A 27,383-nucleotide genomic window follows, 5' to 3' on the forward strand; every position below is an offset into this window, starting at 1 on the left:
GAGCGCCTTAATCATCCCCATCCACTGAAGATAACAGAATAATACTTTTCTCATTCTATTCTTTCTATAATTTCAGCTGTCATTCTTCTAGAATGAAGAGCTTTCCTTTGTCAATTGGAGATAAACTAGACTTCCTCCTAAAATGGTTAAGCTCAAGAACGTTCAACTCTTTCCTGGTAATGGCCAATTTTCAGAAAAGAGTAATAGTCACCTCTGAGGTTGGCAAGATTTCTTTATCTTTTCCATTTGGGCTCTGCTCTAGTAAGCCCTGCCCACGGCTGCTGCTCAGCGCAGATGTTGACCTCCTGCTTACTTGTACACTGAAGACGGGCACATTCTCTGCCACCCACTGGAGCTGTAGGCAGGGCCTAAAGGTAATTCTATTTGCTGCTGATTTTATTTAGTCTTTGCTGATGTGCATGGTTTGTAGGTGGTCTTGTGAAGAGATTCAAATTTTGGCCCACCATACTCTTCTGGGAATAAAAAGGCCCTTCATAATTTTGGATATACATATCCTCTGCACATCATTGGTCCAATCTACTTTTCCTTTGTGATTTGTTTTAGTCGTTGTGTATATATTTTCCTCTACTTTTACATTATTTCATTTTGTTGCTTACATTTTTAATCCAGCTGGAATTAATTTTACTGCATGGTATCAGGCAAGAAGATAAAATAGCCAATTTTCCCATCACAGTTTCTTCACTAATCTGTTTTTTCTCTAGTGGTGTGTGTTCCCTTAACCTGTGTCAGTCGATTCTTGTATTCTTATGCACTGTGTACATTACCTTAGCTTCATGCATACACTATACTATTTTTTTAAAAAGACTAGTGTTGCTTCCTTTTTTCTTACAGATGAGCTTCTGAGTAATTTGACAAGTTCCCTAGACCATGCCTGGGGAATGGACAGGTTGGAAGGTGAACATCAGTCATTTTCAGTTTCCTCTTGGGAAGTAGGAAAAGTCAGACCCAGGGAGAGGCTGGTGCGGGGTCCTCGGCAGGATCCCCGGCTCGTGGAGGGGAAGCACCTGAGTGGCATGACCCCCAGCACCATGCTCCACGCTGGCCTGTGGAGGGAGACGGCCAAGGTCAGGACGCACTGCTCGCTCTTTACCTTCGCAGAGCTGGTGGTGGTGGTGGTCGTCGAAAGGTCTGCTTCCGATTCCGCCTCTCTTTTCTCCTCCAGCAGGGCCAGCTCTTCAGAGAGCGGGATTAGAAACACAAAATGCTTCATGATTTCCGTTGAGGCCAAAGGCAGCCGCTTCAGAGGGTAGGAGATTATTGAGAATAGGATCGGAGGCGGGATGGGCAGTCCAGAGGAGCCCAGGCCCAAGTAGTCTAGGATCTAAAGGAAAAACCCATTGTTAATTTGCTGCACAGAAGGCAGGCTGCCTCTCACCTCCTTCCCCAGGGAACAGGGTGGTTCAGACCTCCCGTCTTTCCCTCAATGTTCTCAGCAGATGATTCCTAGTGTTTTAATGTAGAAAAAGTTTGTCCCTGGACAGAAGGTGGTAATAACCACTGCCAAAGGTGGCTTTTAGTTATGCAACACTTTTTGTTTTTAGGAACATAAAAGCTGTCTAATAGTATAATTTCTGTTACTGTGGGAAGCTTGTGGGGAAAAGATTTTTGAGTCGTTGAGCCTGTTGCTTCACCCCAAATCTGCCGGCCTTGCCAGCATGTAACCCTGCAGGTGGCTTTTTATGCGGTTAGACGGAATAACTTGGATCTGTGGAACTTTATATGGATTGTCACCAAGCAGAAAAAGGCCCTTTTAGCCATTAATGTCTTATCTAGAGGGGGGTATCAGAGATGAATGGAATTAAGGAGATGTAGATTTTAAGGTAGAAAGAAGTTCTTTCATGACGATTAGCACAGTACCTGCTACCTGACTGGTTACATCTCCATCCTGGAGAAGGGTCTGTACCTGATCCACTTTGGGAAGCTTGTCATTCTCCAGGGTCTGCTTCCAGCTGGAGCCTTCAAGGTCAGGTGTCTGGATATTTATGAATGGCACACCCAGATCCCTCTTCCCTTCGTGGTCCTCCTCCCTGTCCACCTCTCCTCCATCTGGCTGCTCCTCCAGTGCCCGGAGCCTCTCCAGCCGCTCCCTCTCGGCCCTCTCCCGCTCCAGGCGCTCCCTCTCCGCGCGCTCCTTCTCGGCGCGCTCCCTCTCCCGGTCCTTGCGGCCTTTGCGTCCACCCGATGGAACCTGGCGCTGGTCATCGGGCTCGTGGGTCAGGTCCTCAGCCCCAATGTGAGGCACTTGGATTCCCAGCTTCCGGTCCCAGTACATGAGGATGTTCTGGATATCCTTCAGAGTCAGCTCATAGGTCTTAAACTTCTGGGCCAAAGGCTTGTCAGCTTCCTTCTGGAGGTCCCCATCACTGTCCTCTTGTTCCTGGGCCAGGGGAAACCCAACGTTGTTATCTGCCACTTGGTTCTTTTTCTTCTTGCTCAGTTCTTCCTTCTCAGTCATTCCCTGCTCCTTCTCAGAAGGTTTTGTTTCTACCGAGTCCATCTTGCCTTCTACTTTGGAAAAGGTAAGAGTCTAGAAGGCAAAACATATAACATAGGCTTAAAACAGTTCTTTCAGAGAGAGCAAATCACAGAATCACATGAAAAAGACCAAGAGGATGTTTTGTTTTATAAGAAGTCCTCACGGGATTCCAGCCACTTACATACGCTGGACTTGTGCCTAAGAATCACCGTGGGGACCTTTATCAAAATGTCCATTCTGTGGGCCTCCCTTGGTACAGATCCAGCTGGGACCTGGCATTGGGCACAGTGACTTTGGTGTGCATTCTGGTTGAGAGCTGGCATTCTGCAGGATCAGCAGGAAAAGATGACCCGGAATGGCCCCTCTACACCTGCTTTCAGGTGCCCTGTGAGAGGCACAGGTATTGTGGTCACTGACTCTTGCTCACCCACTGGGACCAGCCTGCACCTTGTCTGGGAGTCTGGCTTTCACTTCACTCTCGGAACTCACAGTGTGGAACGAGCCACCGTGCACCCCAGCCAGCTGCACCCCTCAGCCATGATGGCCACCTGGGTGCTGCTTGGGCTGCCCTGCCCCCTCCCCATCACAGTGTGACCCCCGAGCTTGACAGGTTGAAACACTGATGGTCCTTGTTCTGCAAGGACAAGCTTATGCTGAACTTCTTCCTGGACTATTATTGCCAAGGGCAAGCTCCTGCTTGAGCACAGGGGCGTCACTGACTTGGTAACTTACTGGAGGCAAATCTTTACTACCAGCCTCTTTAGCACTGTCCAGGGGACTTCAAGAGACAGTGGAAAGAGCAAGGGCTGTGGTCAGACATAACTGGGTGAGATCCTGCAATTTTGACTTCCTTTCTCTCAACCTCAAACAAGGTTCCTGTCTTTGAACCTTGCAGGGTGGGGGTCAGGATGCCAAAAATGACAGGATTTCATGAAGCATAAGCCCAGAGCTTAGCACACAATCATTGCTCCACAGATATTGGTCCCTTTCCTCCTACCTTCTGCTCCAACATAAAACCACCTAGTAGTATCGGGTCAGTTTTCTGGGGGGAAATGTGCTGGATTGAAGGGCTGGTTACAATGGCTGGTCCCTCTGCTTTCTCCTAGGGGAAGGAGCAAGAGAGGGCTGCTACCTGCCGGCTGGGCTGAGATTTCTTCAGGGCTGGTTCATCCTTTGCTGGAACTTGCTTTGTTTTTCTGGTCTTCTTTTTTTGCTCATCTTCTTCCTTTTGCCGCTCAAGCTCCTGTTGTAGCTTCTTTTCATGCAACTCCCTTGCCAATCTCTCCAGCTCCCTTTATGAAACCAGACAGAGAAAGCTGAGTTCAGAGGCCACCGGCTCGAGCCCTTCCCTGTCGGGGATTGCTGGGTGGGGGAGTGGCGGGGGGGACAGGAACATGTGGCAGAGTTTTCTTGGGCATAAAAAGGAAAAAACCAATGAAAGCTCAGAAACTAGGAAGGGAGGGAGGAAAGGAGAAAGGAAAAAGGGAAGGAAAGGATGGCTCACATCTATCTTTAAATTGTCTTTCAGCAAAACTGATGAACTGGAACTGAACTAAGAGCTCTCACTTAGGCCTGGCTGGGGTGGCTCAGTGGTCGATCTATGAACCAGGAGGTCAAGGTTCGATTCTTGGTAAGGTAACATGCCCGGGTTGTGGGCTCAATCCCCAGTTGGGGGCCTGCAGGAGGCAGTTGATCGATGATTCTCTCTCACCATTGATGTTTCTATCTCTCTCTCCCTCTCCCTTCCTCTCTGAAATCAAGAAAAATATATTTAAAAAAAGAGTTCTCACTTAATTTCTATTTCTATTCCAACCTCCTTTCCAAGGAGAGCAAGGCAATGGCTGAAAGTAGGCTTGATGTTTTAAAAGAAGCTCTCAAAGATTGTTCTGATATTAGTACAGTATCCCAGCTTCCTACACTGTCATCTTATGGTCAGAAAGCAAGAAATGGTGTTTTTAATAGCAGTCCCTACCATGGCTAGCTTGGAGCCACAGCATTGGATCTGAGAGCCACATTCCTCTCCTTTCTTTCCCTTCCTGCTACGAATTCAGCTGTGCCTGCCCTGCTGCTAATGGCAGTGAGGGCACCAAGGCCAGGCATCAGTGTGAACACATGTGGAGGGAACAGCATCTCTGGCATTACAAAACCCATCTATTTTCATCTCCAGGAATCCCTGGTTGTTCTTTGTTGCTGTGGCTCTCCACCCACTGAAGCTGACTCATCATTACTGTGTGTGTGTGTGTATGTGTGTGGAATGTGACACACAGGTCATTGCTGAGCTTTGATGATCAGATTTGCATTTTCTAAGTCTACCTTCAGATGAATGCCTGAAAGCAATGGCCTGGATGAGAAAAGGAGATTCCTTTGGAATTCCAGAATGAGGCTCTCATACCCCTGAAAGACAGGCATTTTACAGTGGACCAAGCAGGGGAAGAACTGAGGGTCTCCTGCAGGCTCTTTGGGGGTTAGTGGGAGGAGCCTGGAGGTGGAAGGAAAAGGCAGAAGGAGGTAAAATTGCAGGCAAGTATCTTGGCTCTGCCCCCTCCAATTCTGGCATCCTAGGGAGTCGTAGGAAATGGGACCCCCTCCTCCCAGCACATCTGAAGGCAGCAAGGACATATATCCCACTGCCACTATATCTGAGAGCCTGAAACAGCAGCCCTGCATCTGCTGGGCCCTAGGGGGTGTGGAGGGGATCCGGTCATTCCCATGTGGTCCCAAAGATGGGCCTAGAAGGGGCTGACAGCGCTGGCTGGGAGCACGCTCAGGCCGAGGATCAAGCTGGAGAAGCAGCCAGACCTCAGGGGATGGATGGCACCACCAGGGCCAAGTTGATGGCCAGGGAAGGAGGAGAAATGGCCGAGTTCTGGGGAGCAAACACCATGCCCACGTGAAGAGAGTGGTCTCTGGTCACCACACCTAGGGCACAGTGGTCAGGGGGAGCCAATGGAAGCCCTAGAATAGCACTGGGGCCAAAAGCCCCTCCCCCATTACATTGCATAGCCTTCACCAAGCCCCAGTGTCCCCGAGAGAGAAGGAGGGAGAGGAGAACAGAGAGGCCCCCAAGGCTGCAGCACCCAGGCAGGGCATTTTCCTGCTCTAGTCGGTCATTCTCCTGGTCTCCCGTGGCCATTGCTGCCACCCTGGAGGGTGGCCCTGGTTCCCTGGATGGGCTGTGGACCCCATGGAAGTGGCTCCCAGGGGAACTGCTCCGCTCGGCCAGCCCTTGACTCTAACCTCTTTTTCCTCTCCCGCAGGGCCTGCTGAACCTCTCGATTGAATGCGATTTTTTCCTCCTCTGTCAAGGCATCATATTCTTCCTCATCCATGTTTTGGAGACGCTCCTTCTCTTTTTCAAGCGCCTCCCTGTGTTTCTGCTCTGTGCGGGGGAACAGAGACGGGAAGGGGAGGAAAGTCACACACAGCTTGCGGCAGTGAGAGGTGGCTGGGGTGGCAGCAGCATTCCTAGTCTCTGGTGGGGCTTCCTCAGTCACTCAGTTCCAAAACCAGTCTCCGTCTGTGGCCGGCTTAATAGTGGCCCCAAAGACACCCATGTCCTGATCCCCAGAGCCTACGCCTATGTCCCCTGATGAAGTCGGAAGGATCTGGCAGATGTGATGACGTTAGGGACCTTGGGTTGGAGAGGTTTTCTTGGATTATCTGAGTGAACCCAATATAATCACAAAGGGCCGGAGTCGGAGAAGGTGATGCGGTGATGAAGCAGAGGGAGAGTAGATGTGACAACAGAAATAAATGCCAGAGGGCTGTGAGGTAGGATCATGAGCCAAGGAAACAGAAGGCCTCTAGGAAGTGGGAAAGGGAAGGGAAGGGAAGGGATTCTCTCCTGGAGCCTCCAAAGGAGTAGAGCCCTGCTGACACCTCGATCTTAGGACTTCTGACCTCCGGACCGTAAGATAATACATCTGTATTGTTTTAAGTCCCAAGTGCGTGGTAATTTGTTACAGCAGTGATAGGAAATATACCACCCACTGGCATCACCCTTTCTGAGCGTAGCCACTGAAGAGCTCAGGGCAACAGAACTCAGGATCGTCTTCCATGTCTGCCGATTTGGGTCCAGAGTGTGGTTCACACTCAGCACAAAGGTACCCGGCTTCTTGTTCACACGTCACCGGCACGATAGCCTCGCCTTACATTCTCGTTTTAGCTCTGGGCTCAGAGATCTGCATTTGAGTCCTTTTCCCAACATTTACCAAGGGACAGAAGCAGATAAGAATAATAATTCCTCCTTCGTAGGGTGTTGTGGGCTCAAATAAACAATCATGTAAAGCCCAGTGCCTAGTATATTCATAAATGTTCAATAAAAATTAGATTTGGATATAATAATATTATTACATTTACTGTCTCAGGACTTTTTCAAAATGCAACTGTGAAAAACTTCAATCTACAGATAACTGAGAAAATGAAGAGAGATGTTTTCTTTGAAGTCGATCCTTGTGGGGAAATGAGCTTTCTGGAAAATGAGGGACCTGGAGGTTGAAATCCTGCTGGAAATCCTGCCTGGTCATTCTTCCTAACCATTTTTCTCTGAATGAGAATATAAGGAAGCAGTATGAGCTCTGTTTAAGAACTAAGTGAGCTCAGTGTTTGTGACTATTCCCTTCACTGGAAAAGCATTATGATTTGTGTGGATTGTTCTAGAAGAGAGAGGGAAGGCCACGTGAGGAAGGGCAGTGATGTGGATGGAACGGAGGCCAGAGCAGGACTCTACTCCCAGGGATAGTGTCACCTCCTCTCTTGGGGGCCACAATTTGCTAGGTCTGCTTCTGACTAAATTGGGAACTTGTTCACTAATATTACTCTGTGTGCATGTGTCTATTTTTCAGTCAGTGAAAATTATTTCCAGGCTACTGGTGTAATGACAGAAAAAAAAAAAAAAAAAAGGAAAGGCCTTAGAGTTACACAGACCTTACTAATTGGCCATGTGATCTTACATAATATCTCTGAGCCTCATTTTCCTCATCTGTAAAATGGGAACAACACACCATTTAAAGACATCTAATATGTACACAAGGTCTGCTGCACAGCCTGGTACCCGGTAGGCTAAAACGTAGACTGTGTTTCGTAAAGTTTAGCAGCACCTCTGGTTTTACAGGAACTGCACAGTTGGCTAAAACAAAAACCAACAAGCTAACAGGTCACCTGAGTCAAGATGGGACTTGTGATGTGTTCCCCTGGGGTCAGCTGTAGTTCCGGAGAAGATGAGTCTGAATAGTGGGATCCTGGGTGAAAGAGGACTGTGCCTGTTGTGAGAAGAGCCAAGTCTACCCTTCACTCTATAATTTCTCCACAGGTCCTTTCTGCCTCAGTTTCCTCACATGCAAAGTGGAAGAAATAAGAACTCCCAGACACCTTATGGGGCAGAGGTGGGGCACCCATGAGATGGCAAATGTAATAGTTTCATTTAAGCCCAATGGGTTATCATGCCATGGAAGCTTTTAAAGAAGGCAGCTGCTGTAGGTAAAGGAAAGACTTGTGAGGGCCTGTGAAGGACAGTCCAGAGGGTACGGGCCTTGCCTTCTTGCTCCTTTTTGGCTTTCTCCTGGGCCTTCATGGCTGCGTAATCCTGGGCCATGTTGAGGACGTAGATGTGCTCCCGGTTGCCAAAGGCCTTCAGCAGGCAGAGGAGAGCAATGGCCGCGTTCCGAGCAAAGAGTGTCTCGAGGCTGTCAAACACCACTCCCAGGTTGCAGTCACTCAGCTGAAACCAGAGAGAACAGAGGCAGTTACCATGGCCACCGGGCCATCTGTTCTCTATAGAGCTGCTTGTTCTTCTGCCAGTGCTTTTACTGGAGCTGCAATTGGTTCTGCAAACCTACTGAGCCCTGATGAAAGTACCATTCAACTACCTGTTAAATTCAAAGTGCTGTTATAAAATAAAAGAGAAAAGTAAAAATATTTGATCAGTCATGGAAGAGCTTCATTGTTTATACTGGAAGAGCAAAGGGTTTATGCTGTCTCTATAGAAACAAAGAAAAACTAAATGTTAAAGTGTTGGTCTGGGAAGATCCAGGAGATCCAGGGAAGGAAGATGAAAAGAAACATGTCCTCATGTGCAGGGTCATAGGCAGCAAGGACAGAGGTAGCAGATGGGCCATTCTTAGTGGTATTACTGCCTTGGAGTGTAATGCTTTTGATAATATTAACCATTCAAGAATAGTCTCTTTGCATGGCAGTCTTACTGAAAGTGTAGTGCATAGACTGGCCAGGGACAGATTACTACCAGTGTTTGATGAGGCAAGAATCTTGTGTCAGAATGTAAATCAGTGACATCACTAAATACACGACTTAATTCAGGTCTGCATTTTTTTTTTCTTTGTAGCAAGACCTTGTGGATGAAGGAAATGGTGCAGGCTCCATGTCTCAACACAGATCAGTACTCTGAGGAGCACAGCTCCACAGGCTTCCTTTGGGATTTCCCAGAGATTCACTACCTTTACTCTGGATTCATGAAATACCTGCACATGTATGTGACCTCCTTGCTCAAGTGAGTTGAGGGTGATGGTGCCTGTAACATAGCAGCAGTCCAAACATTACATAAGTCATTTCCAGGAACAGCATTCCTCTTCTGCTGGGAACCTCAAGTCTGATTTTATTATATTTAAACTAGAGGCCTGGTGCATGAAAATTCATGCACTAGAGGGGGTGTCCCTCAGCCCGGCCTGCCCCCTCTTACAGTCCGGGAGCCTTCAGGGGTGGGAGGCGACCCGGCGATCAGGGGGAGGCGATGCCCCATCACACCTCTGCTGCTGCCACTGCTGGCAGCACAAGCCTTGGCCGGCCCTGGTTACCTGAGCCTCGGGCGGCCCTGGGAAGCTGGGCAGCCACCATCCGAGGCTTGCCTGCACCTCGGGCTGGCCCTGGGTGGCTGGAGGGTTGGGGGACTGGATGCTGCCATCTTGTGGTGTGGCAGTCAATTAGCATATTCCCTCCCATTGGCTGTGGGTGCTGTCATCTTTGTGATGCCGCAAGGGTCAATTAGCATATTCCCTCCTTATTAGATAGGATGTACAATTAATATTGTGCCCAGTTTGCAAAACCAAAGCAAACACACAGCTGTGGGACTTGTTGAGCAGTTTCACTCTCTGTAAACCCCAAGCAGCCAGCAGGCTTAAGTCATGCTCTCCCGAACCCTGCTGATCTTGTTAACACTTATAAAAATTTAAAAAATGGAAACAGTTATTGTGTTTTGGACTTTAAAAGCAATATATCATTGCTCGGCTGGTGTGACTCAGTGGTTGAGTGTCAATCTATGAACCAAGAGGTCACAGTTTGAAGTCAGGGCACATGCCCAGGTTGAGGGCTCGATCCCCAGTAGGGGGTGTGCAGGTGGCAGTCAATTAATGATTCTCTCTCATCACTGATGTTTCTATCTCTCTCTCCCTTTCCTTTCCTCTCTAATATCTATAAAAATATATTTTACAAAAGCAATATATCATTGTAAAACAATTCATAAATGAAGACTAAAAAACTATAATTATCCAAAGATAACTACAGTTAACATGTACTTTGAGTTTTTACTATGTGTACAATATACATTTATACATTTTTATAGGAATGTAATTGTGCTTTACATACTATTTCATAATCTGCTTTTCTTTCTTTTTTAATTTGTCAATTACAGTTGACATTCAATATTATTTTATATTAGTTTCGTTTATATAATTTACAAAGTGGTCCCCCATAAGTCTAGTACCCACCTGGTACCATACACAGTTATTACAATACTAGAGGCCTGATGCATGAAATTCATGCAAGAGTAGGCCTTCCTTCCCCTGGCTGCCAGCACCGGCTTCCCTCTGGCACCGGGACCCAGGCTTCCCTCTGGCACCCGGGACCCAGGCTTCCCTCTGGCACCCGGGACACAGGCTTCCCTTTGGCACCAGGGACACAGGCTTCCCTTGTAGCCCCGGTTTCGTCCAGAAGGTCATCCAGAATGATGTCCAGTCTAATTAGCATATTACACTTTTATTATTATAGACTAGAGGCCCGATGCATGAAATTCATGCAAGGGGCTCAGCCCTCGCAGCCCCGGCTTCCTCTGGAAGGTTTTCCAGATGGTCGTTCTGCTGTTCGGTCTAATTAGCATATTAACTCTTTATTACATAGGATTATTGACTATATGCCCTATGCTGTACTTTACATCCCTGTGACTATTTTGTGACTACTAATTGTAGTTCTTAATCCTTCCACCCAGCCCCCCAAATCCCCCTCCCATCTGACAACCTTCAGTTTGTTCTCTATTTTTATGAGTCTCTTTCTGTTTTGTTTGTTTATTTTATTCTTTAGATTCCACATATAGTGAAATCATATGGAACATAACCTGCTTTTCTCACTGAATAACATATTAAAAACAAACTTTTACAGCAATTAACATGTCTCCAAATTTTAACTCTGAATGGCTCCACCTTACAGTTTTAAAAACGTCACTGAGGGCTGTGGCTTGACTTTTCTGATCACTGGTCCTTTTAAGTGAGTGGCTTCAGGCAGCAGACTGAGCCAGGGCCAGAGACTGACAGGGCTGTCAAAAGGACATGTAAATGACTGGTGAGGGTGAGGAAACCCATCTTTCCTCTCCAAGGCCCGGGGTTCTAAGCTGCTGTGGGCGACGAGGGCTCAGTCTCGGCACAGCCTGGGGAAGGTGTGTGAGACCTGCAACTCCATGCACGAGTGTGGACGCACCTGTATGCGATCGGCCAGGATCTGAATGAGCATTTCCTCAGGGAGCACACAGCTTAGAAGCCCGGTCTCACCTCCGATGCTGGTGCTGACACTAAGCCTGCGCGGTGTGGGCCCCGAAGGGAGAGGACTGGAGGAAATCTGTTGAGAGAAGGTTCAGAAGTTAGAACCCAGCTTGGTGTCCAAACAACTTCTACACATACAAGCCACATGACCTCAGGAAAGTCATATCATCTCTCTGGGCCTCACTTCCTCATCTGTAAAATGGGATATTCCTATCTTCCTAAAAGAATTGCTATAAGCCTTGAGTGGGAACACCATGGAAGGTGCTTAGTTTATGTACTGAACAGCACCCATTTGTTCTTTCAATCAAATATTCTTTGAGCACCTACTATGCACCAGGGTCTCCTCTAGTACCAGGGACACAACAACACACAAGCCTGGCAATGTTGCTGCCAGTCTGGTCCTTGCATTCAAGTTGGGGAGACAGAAAAGGGACAGATGAATATGCAAATCAGTGATAATTTCAAATAGTAATGAATGCCAGGGAGAAAATGATCAGGTAAGGGAATAAAAGGCAATGACAGGGTTGGACAATGGCTATTTAGAAAGGGTGGTCACATTACCTGGGTATGAGAGAATATGAAAGAGCAAGACAAGATCCCGCGAGAAGCGTCTTTCTGAGAGGAAAGAACAAGTTCCCTCAACACAACTGCATGCGTGGGTATTTGGGGAGCACGTGGGAGCCAGGTCTAATGGGAATTGAGTGAGCAATGGGAAAGGTGGTCAGGCTTAAAGTCAAAGACATAGGCAGGCCAGAATATGCAGGGCTTGTCAACTATGGTAAGAGATGTGGATGTTATTCCAAGTATTATAGGAAGTTGTTGGCATGTTTTAGGCAGACAAACGGTTGGACTTTTATTTTTTTATTAAAAAAATGTGTTTTTAAAAATTTATTTCAGAGAAAGGAAGAAAGAGGGAGAGAAGGGTAGAAACATCAATGATGAGAGAGAATCACTGAGTGGCTGCCTCCTGCATGCCCCCTACTGGGGATCGAGCCCGCAACCCCGGGCATGTGCCCTGATCGGGAATCAAACCATGACGTCCTGGTTCATAGGTTGACACCCAACCACTGAGTCACACTGGCCAGCCGGACTTTTATTTTTAAGAGAGCATTCTACCTGCTGCATGAGGTGACAAGAGTGGAAGCAGGAAGGCTAGTGGGTCATATATCACAATGGTCAAGGCAGGAGATGATGGCAGCAGGACGCTCACAGTGGAGATGGTAAGAAGTGGCTGATACAGCATATATTTTGGAATAGAGCCAATAGGATTTGAGATGAGACATGAAAGAAAGAGAGGCATCAAGAATGACTCCTTGACTGTTGACCTGAGCAAATTGAAAAATGGTGAAGTTATTTATTAAGAAAGAAAAGACTGAGGAAAAGACAAGTGTTTTTTTTGGTATTGTTTTGTTTTATTCTTTTTTGGGGGAGCAACAACCACTTTTTTCAACATATAAATTTTGAGATGCCTCTAAGCCATTTGATAGAGATATTAAATATGATTTGGGTATATGAACCTAAGCATGGGGAGAAATTAGGGCTAGAGATAGAAATTTGAGGGTCCTAAGCATAAGGAAAATATTTTAATATTTAAGAAAACATTGAAGTATATGAAGAAAATATTTAAGTATTTAACTAATGAACTGGATGAGATTACCTATAAAGAAAAGGTAGATACAAAAAGTAAAAGAGTAGATGACTTAGTCTTGGCCTACTCTGAAAAACTAGGTTATCTGAAGATGTAGGAGTGGAGAGTCATGAATGAGGTAGGGACAGTAGAAGAGTATGGTGTTTTGGAAGCCAAGTGAAGAAAGCCTTTCTGGAGGAGGGGTTAACAGCTGCCAAGAGATCATGTAAGATGAGGACAAAAAACTGGATTTGGCCAGATGAATGCCAATGACCTTGAGATGAGTCGCCAGGGAAGTGGTGAGGACAAAGGCCTCATTGGAATAGGTGGGAGAGAGAAAGGTGGTGAGGACGAGGAAGCAATCATGCAGCCATTCTTTGAGAGAGAAATTGAAAGATGAGGTAATAGCTGGAGGGGAACCTGCAGTCATGGGAAAGTATTTTTAAAGATTTTTAAAATGTTTTTAGAAATACAATAAAGCATGTATAGATGCTGATGGGAAGAATCCAGTATACAGGGGAAATAAACAAATGGCAGAGAGAGGGGACCACTGCAGGAATTTAGCTCCTGGGTAAGAGAGAAGGGATCGGGTCCAGTTGCAGGGCCTTGGATAAGAGCAGGGACAGGTACTCAGCTGTAGGGAAGGCATGGCATTGGCCTAGGATCAAGGCTGTCTGGTAGATTTGGTGGCGGGAGGATAAGGCATTGTCTTCTGGTTGTTGCTAAGATCCGTCATCTTCTGATCATTAGCTAAGAATGAGGAAGAGGTTTGGAGAGTGATGATAGCCAATAAAAGAGTTATTTTGAAGAGATAGAGGGCAAATTTGCTAGGACAGACCAAAGGGTCGGCTTGAGATTTGTAGTCTTCAGCTTAAATTAAGGCCATTCAGGAGAGATGAGGATTTTCTCCAGCTATGTTCAGCTGTCCTGAATGGAGGAGGTGGAGAATTGGGTTTACCAGGGTTAAAGTTTTGCTTGAAAAGTACTAAGAAGGGGAAGGGGCAAGGGAGTGGCAATAGTGACAGACCACAGAATCCAAACTGGATAAGAAAGGAAGAGAAGAGGGGGTGGTAAGCAGTGAACATGTGGACTGGATGCTTTGATGAGTAAGTCATCTGAAAATTTAGAAGATGGTTGTTGGAAAGTAGAATGGGCGATATAGGGATCCTGGAGTTTATAGGTAAAATGAACAAAGTCTAGGCTATGATCATAGTGGTGAATAGCTGAGGGTGCCATGGAATTGAGAAGTGAAAGTGTTGCATTAAACATCATTCAAAATATCAGGATTTCTAACTGGTGCTTTCTTAGAACAAGGTGATTTTTGAATAAATTACCTTATATTATAGGTCATGTCTTCATTATATAACGTATTATACATTTCTTCCCACTTACAACTGATGACTGCAATTCATCAGAGAGCTCATGCTCTAGGAGAATGTTAGAAGACCAAACAGCCATCTCCGTCTGGGTAAAGCACTCTTACAGTGTGACTGTTGTCCAAACTGTTGGAGGCCTGTCACACTGGAGCCGTGCAGGCAGCCACATGTGGGGATCTGTGAGATCTGGTTTCTATTGTGATCTTTTACAGGTTTTAACTTCCCTATTCAGTGAAAGGGGATTGAAGTCCGCATTGGGATTTTCTATTGCCTTTGATATATTCTAAAAAGCCTTACTTCACTGTTCAGATGAACCGAACCAAACCAAAGGAAATGGTTCCCTGTGACACCCTATTAAATACAAATATATGGCTTTTAGTTCATCCATACATACCCATGTAAACACATATTAGATATTGGAAAAGAGGGTTAAAAGGATGTTGTTTCAAAATAAATTGAATCAATGGTTTCAGTTTTCAAGGTGTTAAAAAAACACATGTGACTAAAGTAAAGACCAGAGACATCACTTGGCATAAATTCAACCCTGGGTGATGCCCCATCCAACCAACATACCTCCTGTTACACAAAGACCTTCGCCTCCAGTCCATACACTTGCCCCATCCAGTGCTCCACTACCCACATGCCCTCCATTCACCTGCCCCAGCCAATGTGTGGGCCTCCTCTCTTATAAGGACCTTCATCTCCACTCTACCCACCTCAGCAATCTTCTCTAAAACGACCTCTTCCACTACCCCTACAGAACTCTAAGCTGTAACAAGACCTATACACCCTTTCACTCTTCCTATTTCTCTCATTCTATTGTTCTCTTAGTTTCTTCCCTACCTAGGCTGTCTTCCCATATTGATGCCACTTTCAACTCCCTTGCCCCTTATTCTGAGCACATCCTGTCCCTGCAGCGATGGAAACGTCTCTCTCTGCCTCTGAATGGGGGCTGCCAGGAGCCACTTAGTGAAATCTGTGAAGTTATGGTTTCCTGTCTTACTGGGCCAACAGCATTCCAAACTACCTTTTCTTTTGTCCACCACCAACTTCTGGTTCTATTCCTCACAGTGGACATATTACTACTTAGCCACTCTACTCAAGTTGCTCTGCAACCCAACCTCCTCAATATTTCCGGCACAGACTCAGAGTCCTGCACACATCTTAAAGTTATTCAGTAAGACCTCCTCCAAATTCTGCTCTCCACCTTGCTTCTGCCACATGCAGCTGCATCTGGTTTTCACCTTTACTAACTCGAGAAGAAGCTAGCTCTTTTCTCTTAAATTATGCTTAACCCTGCCTTTTTTGTCTCCTTCTGGACTGGCATGCCCTCTTGGGTGGATCATCACCTTATATTTTCCTTCCTATATTTGTAGACTTCCTTTCAAAAAAAGAACTCTCTTGACCCTGGGTTTGCCCCTCTAACAAACACTTTATCTTTTTTCAATTTCTTTCAAACACTCAGAAACTTACAATCACTGGACTCTACTTTCTGAGTGACAACTCATCACACACTTGTCTGTCATGGTGCCATCCGTCTTTGGCTTCAGCACCTGCTATTCTCCTGAGATTGTTCTCAAAGTCCCTTGGCACATGGCTCAAATTCTCTGACTTTTTAATGACTTTCCAAGACTCCCTTGTAGGCATCCCACAACTTATATTAATGGTTTTTTAACTTTAGCATTCCTTTAGTATGAAATTGAGCCATATCAAATTGCTATGAAGTTCCCAAATGGTTGAATATTGGCAATTTTATATGGTTTAACCTAATTCTTTTGACACAGCTATTTGTCACCAATTTCTTTTTTTACAAAATCCTCACTCAAGGAGTGAAGATATTTTTCCATTGATTCTAGAAAGAGTGGAAGAGAGAGAGAAGGGAGGAGGAAGAGAGAGAGAGGGAGGGAAACATTGATGTGAAAGAAACACATTGATTGGTTGCAAACACACTGATTGGTTGTCTTCCACATGCACTCTGACGGAGGGTGGAGATCAGACTTGCAACCCAGGTACCTGCCCTTGACTGGGAATTGAACCTGCAACTCTCCAGTGCACAGGCTGATGCTCTAATCACTGATCCACACAGGCCAGGGCACCGATCTCATTTTATTGCTAACATTTGAAGGTGTGGTTCTTTCCTCAGACTCTTAGTGCAGCTCGAGTGCAGGTATTTTGCTTTATCTTCACTTTGCCAGCATTCAGCCCAGTACCTATACTATTAAAGGCACCTATCGAACACCTGCTGGATGAACCTCCTTTCAGGAGGAGTGGTGCAGGGACAGCGATCAGGCCTGCCTGGCAAAGGCACCCATTGAATGAAGTTGTGCTGACCTGGCTGCAGGATGCTGAAGAGGAGAAGGAGAAAGACGGGGAAAAGGAGGAAGGGGAGGAGGAGGAGGGGGAGGAGGAGGAGGGGGAGGAGGAGGAGGAGGAGGAGGAGGAAGGATCCCAGCCCTGCTTCTGGGGAGCCCTGGTTTGTACCTGTGGTGTTTCAGACGTGTGCTGGTGATGCTGCTTCTGAGACCCAGAGCCATGCTCTGCCTTGTTTTTGGCAAACAGCATGCTCCCACGCATGGACTTTGCAGATTTCACTTCAGGGTTTATCAGAGCAGTTTCTGAGATTAACTTGCCCAGGGTCTCACTGCTCAGTCGTGCCTGTCCTATGCCAAGTTGATTCGAAGTTGTCTCCTGGGCTACACAGAGAGAGTGGGTTTATATGAAAAGTCACCTTAGGATAAGAAGGAAATCACAGTGGGGATGGCCTACTGAGCACATGGAGGACTGGTTGGCTCCATGGAGAACCTGGCCTGGAGTTCCGGGCTTGTCCTTGCTCAGATCCCGCATTATCGCTCACTTCCTCTTCCAGTCCAGAGGGCAATCATTTCGGAGACAGCCCTGCCCTGGGAGCCTAACTCCTGCCCTTTTGTGGTTCTAGGCAGTGGTGGTGTCAATGAGCAGCATGAGATGGAACTGCCCAAATGAACAAACAGCCTGAGGAACAACAGCGTGCCTGTCGGCAGCATGGCTTTCACATTAATGTCTTCGTTTCACCTCTGCCCTTCCTTCCAATCAGATCGCCATCCCTACCTGTAAGCACCACTGAGCAGTTCCCTTTCAGAATCAGTGGTTGATGTAATGATTTAAAAGGTTCCATGACAGCTGTTCAGAAAACTCCTGGCCCTCTTAACCTCCCAACCACAGTGGCAAGACCCGTCTCACTGTGTCCTTGGGGGCTCTGACTTGGCAAGGATGAACCCCCTGCCCTGAAGGAGACAGGGTCTAGTGGATGCTGCTGACACTCTAAGATGCAATGGGGCTGTATACAAGGCAGCCTCCATGTTTCTCTAGCTCTCAGCTCTCTACTCCTTGTTGACCACATCAGCACATAAGCCCCAGAACTCCCTTGAGAGTTCTCACTAATCTTACTCTGCTTTACCTTTTCATGGGGCTCCCTTCCCCCCTCCCCTGGTTCCTGTTCATGGGTACAGGGACTTCATACCTGGAAGGATGGGAGGGGGTGGGGTGGACAAAGTGTCTGAAGACATCAGTGGAGTAGTTATACCAAAGTTCTGCTCCAAGAATAGACCTGCATGGTCCTCTGTTTGTCCAGCCTCACCCCCAGTCCCTCCAGGCTCTGCTTTGATAATGATGCTCCAGCCTCCTGCCACCCACACCTGCTCACTTCACTGAGCCCGCCCCGCCCTGGCCCATCCTCACCATCATTGATTGCTATGGAATGTCTTCTGTGCTCTGATGCTCCCACCTTCCCCTGTCCATAGCATCATTCCTCCATGTCTTAAAAAAACAGTTCTTTCTGATACGTACCAAACAAAAGTTCTCATTTAACCTTTCTTATCTTTCAAGATATCATTTTACTTCTTTCCTTCACTGCCCAATTTCTCAAAACAGTAGTCTAGACCAGTTCTGTCCAATAGACATATAACATGAGCCACAAATGTATGTAAATTAAATTTTTTAATAGCCATATTAAAAAAGTAAAAATTTATTTCCACTCAATATATAAAATATATAAAAAGTATCTATATGTATAAAAGCCTAAGTGACTGTCCAACTGTTTGACTGTCCAACTGGTAGGTATAACGCACAATGACCACCAGGGGGAAGATGCTCAATGCAGGAGCTGCTGAGCTGCGGTGACTTGGCAGCTGTGGTTTTCGGGTGACGCACCTGGAACCAGAGAGGAGGGAGTCCGATTCTGGGGTGTGTCACCCGAGAACCACCCTCTTGCAATCGGGGATCCCTCAGGGGATGTCGGAGAGCCAGTTTTGACTCGATCCCTGCAGGGCAGGCCGAGGGACCCCACTGGTGCACGAAGCTGTGCACTGGGCCTCTAGTCAAATATAAAAATAGATAATATAATGTAAGTATAAAATAATGTGAAAAATATAAAAAATTATTACTGTGTTTTGTTACGGTCTTTTAGGCATACTACATCTTCCAATCCAGTATGGGTTGCACACTCACAGTGCATCTCAACTTGGACTGGCCAGCGGGACAGGCAAGTTCAGATTTATCACTTCCTGTTTGGTACAGCCTGCTGACTCCAGAGCAAACTGCAAATGTGTGTTGGGGCTTACCCCTCCATTAAAAGGGTTTTCTTCAAAAAAATCCACCAGTGACCTCTGAACTGTGAACTACACAGGTCCTCTCTTCTCAGGGGTCATTCCATTTGAATTTCCGGCAATCTCCAATTAGGATCCTTTACTGATTGAATCCATTTGTTAAATAAATCTTTACTCTGCATGTACTATGTACAGGGCACTATTCTAGGAATACATTAGTGAAGAAAACTAACACAAATCTCTGCCCTCAGATGCTTACATTCTAGTGGGGAGAGACAGACAATGAAATAAGTAAGAGAAACAGTATGTTAATGAGCGATGAGGGCTACAAGAAAAATGAAGCTGGAAGGGTGCTTGGACGCCACCAGGGCTCTGGAGAGACCTGAAAGCCCTTTACGCCCCTCTCCCTCCTGCAGATCTTTTCCACCTGCTGCAGGGAAATGTAATTTTCCCTCTACCCTCTGAGTTCTCAGCTCAGACTCTGGTGATGAGAAAAACAGACTAGTAAGAGGAAACACAAGTTTATTAACATGTATACTTCATTTATACATGGGAGGTACGGGGAAATGAGTAACTCAAAGGTGACTTCCCCGCGACCTGCTCTCCTGATTGCCCACCCCTGACCCCCACTCCACTTCTCAGCCTCCCCTGGCGTCTCCTCCACAACCCCTCCTATATTGTCAGTGTTCCCCAAGGTCCCATCCTGCCCTGTCCATCCCACTCCTTTCTTGGTGGAACTTCCTGGGCTGATTTCCTCTATTCCAGCTGCTGCACCTGTCACTTTGTTGAGGAAGACTCCCCAATTATGCCTTTAGGTTGACATTATATTCTCAGACAGGGAGCTCAAATTCACAATATGTCACAGGACATGAACAACTCCAAAGACCTCAGTGAAATATAGTTTATTGGCCAGAAAAGGAAACAAAAATCTAAGAGAACCAGAATTATGATTCAGCTTGGGGTTCCCACTGAAGGGTAGCAGAATATGCCACCCCAAAATATTACTCCAGGAGTTTCAGGACATGTCACCTCAAAAATGCTGCTTCGGTATTCTGATTCTTTTGGGCTGTAGGCAGCTGAAAACCGGCAAAGGCACAGAGAGGCTTTCTCTGAACTTCCCTTACTTATCTGCCTAAAGTCAGGCATGCAACAGGAACTCAACTGCCACAAATCCGTTTCTGGGAGTTCCACCACCCGGGGAAGATGGACTCCTCTATCATGGGAGAGGAGACTGGAAGTCAGCAGCAACCCATACAAACGATCATGCCTCCCTTCATTGTTCTAAGGGTTCATTCATCATTCCTAAAAGTCATTTGCTTTCACCTAAGAGGACTACGTCCCTCTTCTCCTTTCCTTATTAAGCTGGTATTTGATTCTGAATTCTAAAGCCACCTTTGAGTTACTCGTTTCCCCTACCTACCTCCCATGTATACAGGAAGCTTACATGTTAATAAACTCGTGCTTTCTCTTGTTAAACTGATTTTCTTATCACAGGAGTCTCAGCTGAGAACTCAGAGGGGTAGAGGGAAAATTATTTTTCTTCCCCTACACGACTAAAGACATTTTCCTCTGACCTGTAGGTCCTTAGATGACCTGATGGAGCCAGGATTCTCCGCCTCTGGAAGTTAGGCCATCCCAGGCCTCACTACTGTGGCGTTCAAAAACTCAGTTAATTCTCTCCAGCAAACTTTCTCCTCCTCCTGCAGTCCCTGTCTTGGTAAACGACGCCCCCCTCTTCCAGGTTTCTGACCCTATCTTGGTGTGAGGTCCTGAGCACCTCCCACTCCTCAGTTCGCACTGCCGTGGCGGCAATCAGGTCAGCTTGCCCAGCCTCGCCACCTCCGGCTTCCTTTATGAAACTTTACAAGAGCTACTTGCTGGCCATTACTCCCACAGGGTGAAAAGCACCCAACTCTTTCCCTTCAAAGGAAAATCCAAATTCCTAATCTTGGCATCAGGTCAACTACCACTGGCCTCAGCTTCCCTCCCCGCCTCTCATTTACTGTCAGTGTCCCTGTTTTCTTTGTCTGGAGTGTCCTTGCCTTCATTGTTACCTATCAACCTAGTTCTGCTCCTTCAAAGCCCATTCCATGAAAACTACCCCTGATCATGCTTGTTGGCATGCGATCTTCCCACACTTGCTCTTTCACAGAGCCAGCACGCCTGTTACACTCTTTTCCTCTGCTCTGTACGAGCGCATGTCTGCTCCTCGCCAGGTGTCACCCCCAAAGGTGTGGGCCACGTGCCGTTCATTGTCCCGTTCCCTGAAGTGCCACGTGATGTTTGGGGAGGAGAGTTTTCCTCTGGGCTACTAAGGTAGCAGCACGTTATAAATCAGCCTTCAACCAAGTGGTGGGAGAAAAGCTCAGTGAGGGAAACCAAGAAGATGGGGGTTACCAGTGTGGGTGCTGGCCACCTGGCCACAAAAAGTCAGGGGAAATGGCTCTCACCAGACTCTTCTCCTTCCCGTATGGACTGCTCGATGGCCGCCCTGATGCAGAGCTCCCGGGCCCGGATCCCTGGGATGTTGTTGCCGTCGGAGATGGCCTCCAGCACGATGGAGTCGATGTTCAAGCAGGCTGCACTGTAGTACTTGGCAAGGCTGACTGCCGTGGCCGTCTTTCCTATAAAAAAGGTCAGGGGCTGAATGTCCTTTCCTTAGTGTCCTAGACAGAAGCTTCTAGAACAGAGGCCCCTGTACAGTGATCTCTCCAGGTGCCCTGCCTCTGGGTCTCTGTTGTGCTCAGGGGTGGCAGCAGAAAGAGAAGGAAGACCTGAGGCATGAATCAGGCCCAGGGATTCGGCTCCTGATGCTGCCATCGATCGGCTGCATGCTTCGGCAAGCCACACCTTCTCTAGATACTCTCCTCAACTTAAAAAGTGATTCTATCAGATCTTCAAACATCTTGTAGCTCTGTCTCTGATTCTAATAGAAAGACTTTTTTTGTTGTTTAAAGGATAACTTGTGTTTTTCCCCCCTCATTTCAAAATATGTGCTTATTAAAAAGAAAGCAGAAAATTCAGAAATAACAGACAGGGGAAAAGAAAAAAAAAGATCCATAATTTGCTCATCTAGAGAGATTATAGTTCACAGATGGTTGGTAAGTATGCATAAGTAATTATTTTATTCATATTTCTCATAAAAAAGAAGTGGGTTATGTGGTAGGCTGAATAATGGCCCCTCAAAAATGTCTACATCCTAATCCCTGGGATTTGTGAATGTTATCTTAGACCAGGGGTGGGCAAACTTTTTGACTCGAGGGCCACAATGGGTTCTTAAACTGGACCGGAGGGCCGGAACAAAAGCATGGATGGAGTGTTTGTGTGAACTAATATAAATTCGAAGTAAAGGAGCGGAGGGGAGAGCAAGAGAACCGGATAGAACCAGCCGGATCCGGCCCGCTGGCCGTAGTTTGCCCACGGCTGTCTTAGACAGTAGAGGGACTTTGCAGGTGTGATTAAGGTAAGGAGTTTGCTATGGGGAGATCCCCTGAATTATCTGGGTGGCCCCATGTAATAATCACAAGGTCCTTACAAGAGAAAAGCAGGAGGGTCAGAGTCAGAGCAGATGATAAGACAATGAAAGCAAGGAGAGAGAGACTGGAAGATGCTATGATGCTGGCTTTGAAGATGGAGGAAGGGGCTGATAGCCAAGGAAGGAAGGTAACATTTCTAGAAGCCAGAAAAGGTAAAGGAAATGGGCTGTCCCTTGGAACCTCCGGAAAGAATGCAGCTCAACTGACCCATTTTTGACTTCTGACCCTCAGAACTGTAAGAAAGCAAATGTGCATTTTTTAAAGCCACTAAGTTTGTGGTTATTTGTTACAGTAGCAATAGGAAATGAATACAGATTCCAAATCATAAGCGTGACATTTTTTTCTCACTTAAAACAATATATCATGAACATCTTTCAATTCATTCAGTACACTCCTATGGTACTGTGTGTGTGTGTGTGTGTGTGTGTGTGTGTGTGTGTGTGTGTGTTTTAATGTGGCAATATACATACACAATTCACCACTTTTGAATGTATGGTTCAGTTGCATAAGTATGTTCACATTGTTGTGTAACTAGCATTTTTTCACCTTCCCAAGTGGAAACTCTGTATACATTAAATAATAAGGCCCATTCCTCAGTCCCCCAGCCCCAGCAAACCACTTTAAGTTTCTATGAATTTGACTACTCTAGGTAGCTCATATAACTGGAATGATATAGTTATTGTCCTTTTGTTTATGGCTTATTTCACTTAGCACACTTTCTTCAAGGTTCTTTCCTATTGTAGTATGTGTAAGAATTCTCTTCCTTTTCAAGGCTGAATACTATCCCACTGTACCACAATGTGTTTAGCTATTCATCTGTCAATGGACAGTTGGGCTGTTTCTACCTTTTGGCTATTGTTAATAAGGCTGCCATAAACATGGGTGTACAGACACTGTTTTTAATGGTGATAATAATTCGCTATATGAATGTGCTTTGGCTTAATTAACCAGTCTCCCATATTGAATGCTTAGATTGCTCCCAGTTTTTTATTATGGTTAATAGTGCTGCAGTGAACTTTCATGTTGTTAATCTTTGTCCACATCATTAATTAGTTTCCTAAGATAAAATTTTAGAAGCAATATTGCCAGGTCAAAGGATTTGCACATATTTCCTCCCTTTATTTTTAAATAATATAATTGAAAGATGACAAGTTCATATAGTTCAGGTGTATTAATTAAAAATGAGGTGTCTCTGCTTTTTCTCTAATCCTGTATCTCTAAGGTTGGCATTTAACAGTTTGGGGATAATCCTTTGATATATAAATTTTCAAAAAAACCCCAAAACTCTTATGTCCTCAAAATGGCACATGCAAGCTTTACCCCATAAAAGGGGCAACCCCTCAGAGCTGTCACATACCTGACACGGGCGTCCCATGGACAATGATGGCGATACCTCTCCGGTTCTTGGCCAGGTGACCTTCTGCAGAAACATCTATGCCCAGATAGCGAGCAATGGCCTTGTTCACTGGGTTGTTCTCTACTTCTCCATCGTCCTCTGCCGAGTGGCTGTCAGTGCTCTGTAACTTCTCAGCTGCAAATTAAAAATATACGTGTGCGTGTGCGCAAGTGCGTGCTTGTGGACACATCCGGAGTCCACGTGAGTTCTGATGGAAATGGGAGTGACTTTTTCCTTTTAAATACTGTTTGGAAATGAGAACCAATCTGCTGCAGCCCTCATTCCCTCCTGCATTGTATGAAAGCACCCTTTCTGGCTAATAATTTGCCCAAGGCTACTAGGATTGCAATTGTAGATATTCCTTGACTCTTAATTCCATGTTTGGGAATCTCTTCTGCTGAAAAAAAATAATGTTGGAAACTAGCTGAGTTTGCAACATTAAGGGAAATGGCTAAATAAATGATGGCATAGTCATGTTAGAGAATTCATACATAGTCATGCTAGAAGGTTTGGAAGATGCTCTTCATGGAGAAAGGTGAAAAGGCATCGAGCACTCTCCCCACTGCTGCTTAGAGAAAACTGGCCCCCAAACATTAAAATGTTAGCCCTGGCTGATGTGGCTCATTGGTTAGAGCATTTTCCCCGTGCACGGGAAGGTCGCGGGTTCAATTCCCAGTCAGGGCACACACCTGGGTTGCAGGTTTGGCCGGGTCAGGCAACTGATCAATGTTTCTCACATTGATCCTCTCCCTCTCCCTCTCCCTCTCCCTCTCCCTCTCCCTCTCCCTCTCCCTCCCCCTCTCCCTTTCCCTCTTTCTCTCTTACTCTGTCCCTCTCCCTCTCCCTTACCCTCTCCCTCTCCCACTCCTTTCCTCCCTCTCTAAAATAAAAATAAAATAAATGAAATAATTGGTTACTTTGAAACACTATTTTTTCCAGGCTGTCATCATCCTCTTCATCATCTGGATTGTTCTTGGACTCCTCCCACTCCTCCAGGTCAGATGCAACAGAGATCCCTCGGCTCAGTGAGGCCCTCTTCAGGTTGGAGACGGTTACCTGCTCTGACAGGGGTATATCTTCGTCTTCTGCCAGAGAGCCAGGGGGGTCAAGGGAGAGTGGGTGAGAAAGGAAAATGACCAAGAAGAGAATTGCTGAGCTGGTTACCATCACCCTGGATCATCCAACGCAAGTCAACAAGAACTGCAGTTTCTCTGCCCAGAGTGCTTCTACATTTTAACATAAAATATCCCCCAAATTATTGCTCCAGAAAATTTGGGAAATTCAGAAAAGCAAAAAATTATAAAATTCAGTTTCAAAAAGAGAGATAGATAAAGAAATGGTGACAGAGGACTTGCAGCTCGATTTTATGATACCAGGGCAGGAGAGCTAGCAACCTCTCACATTGCTAATTTCTCAAAACCAATCTTGCACACACCAATTTGTAACCTGCTTTCCCTTGTACCTTGTCACGGACATTTCTCCCTGCTGCTGTTAAGCATATTGACTCTTGTCGGCCAGCACCCCCCTCACTGCCCATCCCACAGCGTTTCAGGGGGTGCACAGGAGGTCTGGGATTGTGTACATTGACGCCCACCCCCACCCCAGGGTCAAGGCATCCTCTTGGTTGAGGATTTGGATTTGAGCCAGAGAGGTTGCAGCTCTCTTGTAAAGGTGGCGATGTGACTTGGGACCGTGGCCTTCCCTGGACGTGGTGTGGGCAGGGGAGCAGGATGGTCTATGGTGAGAGAGCAGAGTGAGCAGAGGCCCGGGAAGCACCGGTAAGAAGCAGATGCCACCTTCCTGGGCTCCTCTGTGGGCCAAGTGGAAAAAGGAACCCACAGCTGCGGAGTGTGATGGGCATGAGAGGGACAGGGCCCTTCCCTGACTCCATGACGTCCTTTGTACATCACAGCCTCTCAGCTCTGGACCCCAGCCACCAGGCAGCCCTGAGTGGAAATGTCTTCCCCTCCACCCACTTCCTGACTGTGATCTCTCAAAGGCAGGGGCTGTTTCATTGATCTTTCCCCCAGCACTTCAGCTCAGTGCTTGCAACATAGCATGTTTGTAGGGGCTTAATTGGCTCCCCTGAAACTCATAATTGAAGTCCTAGCTCCCTCGTACCCCAGACTGTGACTGTAGTTGAATACAGGGCCTTCCAAGAGCAGAAAGTGTCCCATCTGCGCACCCATACAACGGGGATAACAGGACCACGTTGTAAGGATTAGAAATAAAATGCCTAAGGCACCTCACCCTGGCCCAGGGACCATTCAAAGAAGCCAGGGCAGTGGTGGGAGCCGGCCCCTGAGATGAGCTCTCACCGTTGTCCTGAGCCAGAGCCTCCAGATATTTCGCCTTCATCTGTTCCTCCTTGGACTGCTTCATCTCCTTAAAGTACTCGTACACCTCTGGGGGCAGCTTCTCCCCAGGGACGCGGGGTGGCAGCAGCAGGGTGTTGTAGGAGTCATAGCCCTTCAGCGACCGCAAGATCTGCGCGAGGACAAAGGGAACTGCTGGTGGTCTCCCTGGAAGCTCCTCCCGACAGCCCTCGGTGGGGCTGCTCACCCACCTGTCAGACCCCTGCGCCTGCCCCAAGCCGGTGTGTGCAGAGGGCAGGGTGCTTCAGAGGGTCTAAAGGTTCGCTGAGCCCTGAACCTGGGGAGATGGATCTTTATTTTGCTTCATTTTAGCCTGGACATTTAATGTGTGGAAGATAATTTTCTTCTTGTTTTAAATTTGTTGTTGTTGTTAATCTTCACCCAAGGATATTTTTCCCATTGATTATTAGAGAGTGGAAGGAAGGGGGAGAGACAGAGAGAGAGAAACATTGATGTGAGAGAGACACATCGATTGGTTGCCTCCCACATGCGCCCTTGAGCAGGGCTGGGGATCGAGCCTGCAACCTAGGTATATGACCTTAACCAGAATTGAACCCGGGGCCCTTCAGTCCACAGGCCGATGCTCTATCCACTGAGCCAAACTGGTGAGAGCTCTTTTTGTTTTAAAAATAACATGTACTGGCATTGTTGTTGTTTTCCATGGACAAAAGTACAGAACTCCTTTATCCACTTGGACAGATTCTTATAAAATATTGTATAGCATTATTATACTAAGTAAGGTGGTTTTCTCATAAATGGAGGATCCAGGGGGTAAACAAGTAAAATAGTATTAAGTATGCTTATGTGTACATGTGTCTAAGAGAGACAGAGATAGAGAAGAAGAAAGAGGAGGTAGAGAGGAAATGTGTAAATGTGTATTAGGATTCTCAGATGAAATATGGATGCCCAGTTAAATCTGAATTTCAGATAACAATGAATACATTTTTTAGTATAAATATGTCCAATATTGCTTATCTGAAATGCAAATTTAACTGGGAAAACTGTTTTTTAATTCCTGGTAAATGTGGCAACTTTAGTGTATATGCATATTTATAAAATAAAGTCCTAGAAAGCAATTACTTCCCATCTGACTCAATTTATTGCTGCTGGCAAGTAATTGGACACCTGGCTCCACTGGTATGAAAAAACCTATCTTGTCAGATAACCCTTCTCCAGGATCACCATTTTCAGTTGTTTGAAAACTGTGGTTAATAAGATCATTAAAATATAT

General features: G+C 46.3%; 1 protein-coding gene across 1 annotated transcript in view; it reads right to left on the reverse strand.

Moving 5' to 3' along the window:
• Positions 1–27,383, reverse strand: part of HYDIN (HYDIN axonemal central pair apparatus protein) — a gene marked incomplete at its 5' end in the record, with an annotated part of 303,461 nt that overhangs the window by 70,936 nt on the left and 205,142 nt on the right. The window contains 11 exon segments of the mRNA XM_080643807.1: positions 1,112–1,342; positions 1,925–2,548; positions 3,630–3,789; positions 5,735–5,876; positions 8,024–8,216; positions 11,198–11,335; positions 16,744–16,955; positions 21,296–21,469; positions 23,739–23,912; positions 24,695–24,862; positions 26,096–26,264. Coding sequence (XP_080499933.1) covers positions 1,112–1,342; positions 1,925–2,548; positions 3,630–3,789; positions 5,735–5,876; positions 8,024–8,216; positions 11,198–11,335; positions 16,744–16,955; positions 21,296–21,469; positions 23,739–23,912; positions 24,695–24,862; positions 26,096–26,264 — 2,385 coding nt within the window.

Source organism: Plecotus auritus, assembly GCF_963455305.1.
Source record: "Plecotus auritus genome assembly, chromosome: 10".
NCBI classification, from domain to species: Eukaryota; Metazoa; Chordata; class Mammalia; order Chiroptera; family Vespertilionidae; genus Plecotus; species Plecotus auritus.